The sequence below is a fragment of the Athene cunicularia genome, assembly GCF_003259725.1.
Source record: "Athene cunicularia isolate RWA chromosome 3 unlocalized genomic scaffold, athCun1 chr3_part1, whole genome shotgun sequence".
Taxonomy (NCBI): domain Eukaryota; kingdom Metazoa; phylum Chordata; class Aves; order Strigiformes; family Strigidae; genus Athene; species Athene cunicularia.
Window position 1 is genome coordinate 87549029 of NW_020799097.1, and position 10107 is coordinate 87559135.

Consider the following 10107-nt stretch of genomic DNA (forward strand, 5'->3'; position numbering starts at 1 on the left):
TCCGCTTTGTTCCTGGCGGCGTGCCCACCGCAGCTCCGAGGCCGGGCCGGGCCTTGCTGCCCCGCGTTCGTGGGCTGCCCCGTTCCGTGCGCTGTGGGCCGCGGGAGCAGGCCTGTGCTTCAGTACCGCGCTCCTGCCGCTGCAGCCGCCGGAAAAGCTCCTCCGGGCAGCCAGCACCGCTCTGCCTGTTTCCTGCTAGGAGAAGACCCCTAGATAGATAAGGCGTGTGGCCATTTGAAAGGGATCCTAGTTCTGTCATGAAGATGTTGAAAACACCTGTGCCATGCAAGATCTCAGTAATTGTCTTTGTACCGTGAAAAAGGGCATTGGTGCAGACTAGCTCCCAGAGCGGGTATTTAGAACCTAAAATAGCAGCATCCCTTCCCTCTCAGTATTGTTCTTTCTGTTTTATGGTTTTGATGTAATTGTTTTCTGTTATTATCTGTTTCTCATAACTCATAGTATGGGACTGACTTTATTGCCAAAATAAAACCTCTTGGTTTTTCTTATTAGGGACTTTATTTTCTTTGTGAGATGCTTTTTTTTTCCTCGTAATGTTATGTAGGATTAGATACAATATTTTGCTGCTCGTTCTTCCGGGCCAATTCGTTTTCCAATTCTGTTTTCCCTGGTGGCTGAGTTTGCAAGTATTACTTGCTCTCAGGGGGATTGCTTACTAAAGCAATTCCTGCTCTGTAGATTATAAGTGGGCAGGATCAACCCAGCTTACATTTACAGAAAGGTGAGAAGGGAGGAGAAAAAGAAACGTATCAAATTCAGGGGAGGGCAGAGGTAATGCCAAAGATTTCTACTTCACCACTTTAAAATGTCTATTTAAAGGCACTCTACTGTGTTAGACTAACAGTTCCACATCCTAGAGGTGGTAAACATGGCTGAGGATAAACAAGCCTTTGTTGATGAGATAAATAAAGCATTGGCAAAGTCTGAGGGGCTTACCTTGAAGGATCTGCTGTTCTCCTACCGGGGGACCCCGTATCCTGTCACAGTGTGCAGTGTGGAAACATTCCAAGCTCTGGAGAACCTGGAAGCCCGAAGAGATGATATGGTGCTGGTGTCCTACCCCAAATGCGGTGTATACATTATAAATTGCTTGCTGTAGTCTGCAATACTCTAACTAATGAGCTGACACAATAAGAAAGAAAATCAACTGATTGCAGTTGTATGTTGTGTGAGGATATTGGGCATTTCTACTCCAACAAGAGGCAGAGGTTTTTGTCCTGCTTTATCTTATTTAAGGAATATGTTGCACTGCTTTTTAATATGGTTTGTTTCTGAAAGGAAAAGTTTCAGTGTTCAAAGATATTTTTGGCTGAAGAAGTGAGATTAAAGTACAGTTTTTTTCTATATCAGTGGGGCAAGATAACTCTGCCAGTTTGATAAACTGTATTCTGAAAAGCATGTTAGTAGTGTAGTGTACAAAAGCAATAAAGTTGTGCATTAGATTCTTTAAATGAAGTGTAGAAAGTGACATGGCACAACATCTTGCAAAAGTATAAACTGTTTCTTGGCATTATTCAATACCAGCATTGTTTTTGTTACTACAAATGGAATTGACTAAGGCATCCTGGAAGTTTAAATCTTTTAGAGTCTAAATCTTTGCAGAAAGGAGGAAAGGTGCAACAGTGAAAAAAGCCCCAATCAACCAACTGGTTGATTTTGATCAGTTTTATTACATCAGTTGTGATATGGATACTTATAAGGAAGGGAAAGATTTTGCTAATCTAGGAAATCCTATCCAAGCATATGTTTCTTCTTTGAGACCCAAGCAGCAGAAGCTTAGGGTTGTTGGAGAAAACTTGGGTCCAGGGAAGGATTTCATTGCACTAGCATGGTCAGGGTCTCATTTTGCCCATAGAATTTCCACTTGTTGGTCAGTTCTGATCTGGAAAGAAACTGTGGTGTATTTAGGGGCATAAGAAGTGTGCCTGTAGTGTTTAGGGTGAATTTATAGCAGTCGTGAGATGGGACACTGAACCAAGAGAAGAGGGGATATAAATATAAATAAATATAAATATAAAAGGAGGATGCTGGCACAAAATGTGAAATGTGCATCTTTATTTTAAGGAGTCTGTAATTCCATTGGGTTTGGGTCCAGAGTTTTGCTGGACCATATAAAGACTTAAAAGGTCATTGTCATAACTTGGCCCTGGGTTTTCATTTCTCACAGAGTTTGGAAGAGTTCAGAGATGGAGTTGTGATGCTGATTACCTCTGAGATTTTGTAACTCAGTAAAGCTCTCCTGCTCAGAGGGATCAGTACATAGAGGTCTCACACTCTTAATATCGTGCAGTTTTCGGTAGGTCTTCAGGGGGAAATTCTACCAAAGATCACTGCCAGTTGTCAGTAGGAGAGGGAGTACACAGGTCCCTGTGGTTTGCTGGAGAATGCAGCACCCTGTTACCTGTCAGACACTGGTATGAGAGGTTGCATGGAAGAAATGGCAAAGCAGGAGGGAGAAAAAATACTGTGTTTATTCAGTGCAGTGTAGTTACAATCTGCAGGTAAATCTTCGGAATTTTTTCCCATTTGGATGTATGCTCTTATACTCTGAAACAGTGCTAAATCGATATTTTTTTTTTTGGTCCTAATTTGCTATAGTTTGCAAAGTGGGAGGGAAAAAAAAAAAAAAAGTAGAGGAAAAAGAAGGAAAGGAAAGATTAGGTACCCCAGTTTGAAACCAGAAATTGCTAGGTTCCCTCTTGCCCCTTGGTGCAACACTCAGACCCACCAAGCCATAATGTCACCAGGCAGTAGTAAAAATCTCTCTGCAAGCCTGTTACCCTCTTGAACCAAGGGAGCCTGGTGTCTGGCTCCCTCTGCCAGCTTCTCAGGTGTTTCCCATGCAGGGCTCAAACTCTTTGGCATTTGCCATGTTTAGATGATCATTAACATGTCTGATGAAGGACTCACATTGAGGCCCTTCAAGAGATTTGTCTCTCAGAGTTTCAATGTTGTCCTCATTCCTTTTTCTTCTTAAGGATTATGAATGTTAAGTTACAGTAGAGTGTTACTATATAAAATGTTTCCCCTAACTCAAGTGTGTGCAGTGGAGAGGAAAACTGACAGAGCTACTGTTGAGGCAGGGGTGAAGGACGATGGAGCCCCAGGGTGCAGTAGTTCCTTGGGCTGCGTCACACGGTTAAGAAGCCAGTAGGGGATTTACAGACTAGGAATTTTACGTTTTATCATTTGTAGCTTTTCTTTAAAATGAAATTTGTATTTGTGTGCATACAATTAATACTGGGCAGATGAGGATATGGATTTGAGGACTCAGTGTTTTTGGCTCGGATCTGCGCGTAAATGGGAGAGCGATATAAATGATGTCGTATATAAATATGATATTGAATGGTGTATAAATGTATGTATGCATTATAAGACATTGTGTGATGTGTACACATCGTATCCACACCATTGTATAAATATGACACGTTTATCATACTGTTTCCATCCAGGCATCCTGAAGCACTTTATATAACATAGGGTAGAAGTTACGCCTTTCTGGGAATAACTTTCCACTAAAAGCATGAGAGGTTAAAGCTGTTTGCATTGTGTGTTCTCTGCTTGTGCCTCTGGCAGCTGTGTTCACAGGGGACTCGCAGCATTCAGGAGGCAGCAGCAGCTCCGCAGCTCCATCCCCGTGGGCCCAGTGGGAAGACTTCCAAGTGCCTCCCCACAAGGATATGAGGAGGGTGCTGCAGGCCAAGGTGAACATGCTGTTCCTTTGCGCTGTCCTGCTGGCAATCGGCAAAGCATCAGTGGAGCAAACGTGATTCCTGGAAACCTTGGGGAAGCAGGCACCATGGCGCAGCTCCAGGAGCTGGCCACAGGCTCACTCTGGAATGGGATGCTGTATGGGGGAGGCTTTCCTGCAAGATCCCTTCCAAAGGGTGAGGGGTGGGGAGGGATGCAGGTGTCCAGTGGGTGACAGCTCTTCTAGCACTTACTCTGACATACACTTTATGGAGATGGCGGTAGGCACAAATGAGGACAAGCACTGGCAGTGACACTGAATAGGTGACTCCATTTCATCCTTGACCCAGAGCAATAGAGAGAGGCAGACGCTTTTGTCAGCAGAAAGAGTGAAGCTCCTTGCTCATTCCTTCATTCTCCTATCCAGACCAGGTGTTTCTCTGTAAAAGCCAGGAAAACTCCCTTTATTGTCTGTCACTGACTGTTTTGTGAATATATTAAAAAGATGTTAAGTGCATCGTGGAGTCAGGTCTGACCCCAGGGCTTTCCACATACCAGTTATAAGCGAGCCAAGAAGGTCATAGTTAAGAATCTGTTGAGGTTCTCATGAATGGAAAACATTCTTTTGCTTATAATTGTTTGAGAGCTTTAGTGTTATTTGTCATTTGATGGCAGTCTGTTCTGTTGAATTAAACCATGTAATGAGAAGGCTCTGAGATCTTACATAAACCTCTGATATGTTTTATTTTGTTCTCTGGGTTTCTTGGTGCAGGTGTCAACTGGCTTATCCAGATTTTAAGTGATTTGATATTTACAACTATCCAGAGTAAACCTGTAAGTGCAGAACTACCATTTATTGAATGTGGAGATCCAGATAAATATCAGGTTAGTGAAAAGAAACTATTGAACCACTTAAAGTCTGTTGTTTTCTCTCTCCTGCACCCCCGCACACAAGTTATTAAAATGAAGTCATGCAGCAAGTAAAGATATTTCTCCTGAGAGGAGAAAACAGATAATCTCAGATGACTAATGCCTTTGATTAGGGGTTGTTTCACACGGGCGACTCTCACAGATCATTGCTGCACCCATGTAATAAACCTGTTCTCACTTATGGTTCTGTTTATTTCTAAAGAGGATGAAGCAGATTCCATCTCCAAGGATTTTGGCAACACATCTGAATTATGATTGCCTCCCCAAGTCTATTTTCAAGAACAAAGCCAAGGTGGGCTTTCTTCTTTTTCCAGGAGCAAGCCTCATCTCTCTGGTAGTCCCAGCATGCAAGAGTAATTTTGGGGCCACATCCTTTTCTCGCACTCAAGCAGGTGACACAGAGGGAAAGCAACAGTGGGAGTCTCATGACACCTGGTCTGGCTTAGCACCCTGTACAGTTTACAGTAGCCTTAAGGGCGCTGTAGTTGGCATAAACAAGAACAGATCTAGAGGCTGTTGCAGTGCTCAGAAATGGCTGGAGTGTCACACTTTCCTCTTTTATGCTATTTTTCTCTGTACACAACTGTGGTGGGAATGAATGTGGCAGCAGTATCTCTGTGACATTAGTTGTCTCCTTGCAAAGAGTCACACTGTTAAAATTTCAATATCTCTGGTACTCGGTTCCTGAATAATGGTGGATACATAGCACTTAGGAGGTGTACCACTGATGAAGGAAATAATTGGTTAAAGGATGAGGATTTCTTGAACATTTCACTGGTATTTTTTCCTGTATGAGAAAACGTGTATAACAAAAAATTTAATGTGTATAACCCGTTTTCAGAAGTGTTTACACTTCTCTGAGGATTACAATCTCAGGATTTTAAGTACATTATTGGCACACTTTGAAAAATGGGAGATGATTGTAATAAGCTGTGGTTTCCTGAAGCAGAATCAAACAGAGCTTTTCCTAGCAGGGGTTTGGCAAGTGGTTCCTAATGATTTCCCAGGTCTTAGGTAGTTATGGGGTAGCATTCAGTGACAATATTACAGTTTTTCCAGTTGCTTCTTTCTACAACCGATTCATGACATAAGCAAATCTTAGAAGCGGTAACAAGATCTTTATTATGATCATGTTATAAATTTGTTCTCTGTGCTTTAACTAATAAAATATTTTATAGCCCCTAGTATGTTATTGATTGCAGAATGTTTGCTTATGCTCTTATTTTGGTTGCCAGGGGAAATAAGCGATCTAAAATTGTTGACCTCTTTCTCCCACTCCAGATTCTAGTGCTGTTTCGAAACCCTAAAGATACAGCTGTTTCATTTTTCCATTTCCACAACAATGTGTCAAGCGTGCCCAGTTACAGCTCCTGGGATGAATTCTTCTCAGAGTTCATGAATGGGAAAGGTATTGTTATAGTTACTGAATGTAGCTGAAGCAGCAACACACACACGCACAAAAAAAATTTAAAAATTAAAAACAACTAAATGGGACCAGTGGGAAAACAGCTGTGTCATAATTAGTTTACTGGTGGCCATACATCATGATAAAGGAGGCAGCTGAATGCCAGAATGTCCAAAAGATGTTTTGTTTCTGGGTATTTTGCTCTTCCAGGCAAGGGTGAGAGAGTTGCATGGCAGCTTGACAATGGCATTGGGTCAGAATTCTGCAGCTAGTCCTGGAGGAAACACTACAGTTCTGAAGTGGTAATGTAGTGACAGTTTGTTGTCTTGTCTGTTTCTGCACACCTCATTAGCAACTCAGATTTTAGATTTAGACTGATGTCTGGCTTTGGCTTTTAAGAGGTGTTTAAATGACAATATAATAACAGAGGGGAAGCACATAGTGAAATTTGTATTTCTGTGTGGAAACCATTTACCTACAAAAGTCCAGAGAAAGCCTCTGTCATTCTGTTGTACAGTACGATACCATTGAAAGGACAGGCTGTTCTGTTTCTTTGCATTGCTGTAACTGATAGGCAACAGAAGGCAATTCTTCAGTCAGAGAGAAGAAAGTACCTAGTAAGAGAAGGTCACACTGATGTTTCTTTCTCTTCTTTACAGTTGGCTGGGGATCCTATTTTGATCATGCGGTCACCTGGAACAAACACATTGAGGATGAGAATACTATGATCATAATATATGAAGACCTGAAAGAGGTAAAACAGATGCTGTGTACTGACAGGCAGAACACATCCGAGCCCATTCCTTGAAATGTGCTGAAGTTAACAACAGAAGGCACAGGTTTCTGAAAGAGCAAGATTAAGTTGATTTTCATGACAAGATGAGTCTGGCTATAGAAAAGCTGAGCTCCAGTGTAATGCGAAAACATACTGTGAAGAAAAATATGTAGTTAATAGATTATGGCAATTGGCATCTCAAGTGGGTAACTCCTTTTCTGGAGGAAGCATATTGTGTGTCTCCCTTTCACCATATTGCTTTCAGAACCTGACTGCCAGTGTAAAGCAGATAGCTGAATTCTTTGGATTCTCCCCAACGGCAGAGCAGATCCAGTCCATTGCAGACAGGGCCACTTTCCAGGCAGTGAAGGATAAGGCGGAGGAGACTCATGGTGCTGTTGGCTCAATTCTTTTCCGCAAAGGTAAATTTGGTTGTATTTTGCCAGGGTGAATGGTAGCACTGTGTCTTAGGCAGACAGGAATTTGGATCAGTAGATTGTTAATATTTCTGTAAAATTTTCAAGGTTGGGAGTTGTTTAAGAAAAAACGATTATACTTCAGGATGCTGTCACTTGATTTCATCACAAGAGCCTTTACCATTTGGTAAAGCCCTATATAATGTGATTAGCAGAAGTGCCCTACAAGTAGCACACCCTTCAGTCGTGATATGCAATAAGCACCAGTTAAAACAAAGAAGAGTTATTTTGGCTTCTGTGAGTACTGGAGATAGCCTGGCACTTAGTCTACAGAGTGCCTCCACAGATGTTTCCCCTTGGGTTTTCTAAATAACCCTTGTGATTGCCTATGAACCTCAGTCAACACATGGAATCTAGAAACTCCACAGATTGAGCTGTGTCTTTTAGTCATGGATCAAGCTAGAGCTGTAGACTCAGACAACCTTGGACTGTGGGCTCTCCAAAATCTAGATTAAAGGTGGACTGCAGCTTAGGGCAGTGTCTGCTTGCTGTGCACAAAACTCTTGCAGTTAAAAGCCAAATCTTTGAACTTTCTGGGTTGGTTTCACAGCTGCTGGACATCTTTTATGGTCTTCTGCAGCTGCACAAGGCACATGTCAAAGCTATGAAGGCAGACCAGTAGCTTCGTATGTTTGCTTTATGTTCACATTCCACTGAGGACACCAAATGTAAGGCAAATATAAGAGTGTCTTCTTGGGTCAAAGATTCTTTTATTGCAAGAAGAAAAAAAAAAAGAAAAAAAATGGATTATCCTGAAATATGATAATGAAAGACTATGTAGTTTTTTGTTTTAAATCATAATCCTTGGTCCTTTCAGTCAAGGGTAATATTTTACTTTTCTTTATTTTCTAGGTGTTGTCGGAGACTGGAAAAATCTTTTCACTGAAGCTCAGAACCAGGAAATGGATGCCAAATTCAAAGTGTGCTTAGAAGGAACTAAGCTGGGAGCAAAATTAAAATATGATGTGTACTGCAAGATCTGAACCTCCTTTACAGAAAAAAACCCTCATATTCAGGCTGCTTTTCATTCACTTTCATGAAATAAACCAGAAACTGGCAATATCTGATTTAAAAATTTTGAAGATCCATGCAATTTGCAAACCTGTTTCTGCTGTCTTAACTTACACAAGCAATCCTTGCTTATGCAGTTAATACCATTGACTTCACTGGATTCTCTTAAATGAGCTGTAGTTCTTTGGCCTCACTTGGTTTTTAACAACTGATTTTTAGCTATGATTTCAAGTTACCTGGTAGAATCCTGTGTGGAATATATATGCAGTAGTTAAACCTGCTGAAATTGCTAGAAATGTATTTAATATGTTGGAAATGATTTTCCAAGAGATTTTTTAAAACAATCATGAAATGTCATTTTGATTCTTAATTTCTAAGTTCACATAGTATTCACATATAATTTTAATTAGTATAAAATGAAGTTTCAAAAGGCCTTGTAGTTGTCTTTTGCTACTTTTTGTGTGCTGATAAATGTGAGAAAAAAGTAAAGGAACTCAGCAGTGGAAATTTTCTCCCCCTTTTGGCAAAAATATTTTTCTTTCCTTTGGTGATGTGAGATCTCCTCCTGAGCAACTGAATGAATTGCCTTGGACAGAACTTACTTAGGGAGGTTGGAGTCCACCTTCTGGATGTGGCTTGCTTTGTTGCTTAACCTCAACACAGGGTTACCCATGGGGGAAATTGGAAACCTGTACTGAGAACACCAGGTTTTGTCCACGTGGTGGTTTGGACTCCTGAGCACCCACCCTGCTTTGGATGTTGAGGAAGTGAATGAAGAAGCTCCTGGCTGGGCAGGAATAGGGGGAAGTCACTTTATGGTATCGGGGCAGGGGATTGGTAAACAGCTGATTGATTTGTGTGAAAGAAGGGGCTTCTTACACATAAGAGAAAGAAGTGCTTCTTGCATAACTCTGGAAATGGAGCCTTTACCTGGGTTATCTGGCTTTGCCTGGGTTACTTTATGCCTAACAGTAGTATACAGGATCTCAGAGACAGGATGTGAATTTGTTCTGGTCATCTCTCTGAGAGATTTGAAGTGCCACTGTCCAGAACAGAATGACTGTCCTTTGGTGGAGCCAGAAGACTGGTGTGTGCACAAGACAGTTGAACATTGAATGGTCTCATAAAAGGCTGCCTTTTTGACAGCTGGGTGTTTTTCCCACCAGATGCACTTCTTTATCTCCCAAGAGCAGGAAGACAAAGGAAAAAGTACTCCTCTAGAGAAGGAATATGTGGGTAATAGGCACACTATTGCTAATTTAGCGAGTAGGGGAGGTTATGGTCTTCCTCCTTATAGTTTGTCAGCTTCTGTCTGACAAATAATTGTCGTGAGTTGCCAGAAGGAGTGGTTGTTACCGCAATGCTGGGTAAAGAATATAGCTTAGCCAGCCTGAAAACTCAAGTATTGGGTACTTGAGGTGTTGATACAGATGGACTCAGTAAGACCTTCCACTGCACACTTTGTTATCTGATGGTAAGCACAATAAACTCCTAGTCATTCAGTGCTAATGAGAATCCCTTTCTAAAAGTCTACCATGACAAAGGCATTAACTTCAATGCATAGTTAGGAATGTCCTACCGTTCTGTAGCCAGATCTCCACAAAGTCTTGTTTGTCTCTCTTGGCATATTCCCCTATTAATTTTCTTCTGTTCTAGCCATGTTTGCTGTAGCAGTGAGAACTGCATCCAGCTCACTGATGGAGCAAAAAACCTCCAGCTGTTGGTGCTTCAGGTTGACTAGCTAAGATGCCAGTGTCCCAAAGACTGGCATTCGCATGGTAGGAAGAAAGGATCAAAGA

The 10107-nt window shown here is 41.5% G+C and overlaps 1 protein-coding gene across 4 annotated transcripts; it reads left to right on the top strand.

The window, feature by feature from the left end:
* Positions 1-603: 603 nt before the first annotated feature.
* Positions 604-9876, top strand: SULT6B1 (sulfotransferase family 6B member 1). 4 transcript variants are annotated; one of them, XM_026844399.1, is made up of 8 exons: positions 604-742; positions 841-1091; positions 4484-4596; positions 4844-4933; positions 5923-6049; positions 6706-6800; positions 7087-7243; positions 8150-9876. In XM_026844399.1, the coding sequence occupies exons 2-8, from the start codon at positions 890-892 to the stop codon at positions 8278-8280; spliced, it is 915 nt and encodes a 304-aa protein (XP_026700200.1). In that variant the 5' UTR covers positions 604-742; positions 841-889; the 3' UTR covers positions 8281-9876. The 4 variants fall into 4 exon arrangements, with proteins under 4 accessions (XP_026700200.1, XP_026700199.1, XP_026700198.1 ...); XM_026844398.1 differs by having other exon boundaries at positions 858-1091; XM_026844397.1 differs by having other exon boundaries at positions 604-1091.
* Positions 9877-10107: the final 231 nt, after the last annotated feature.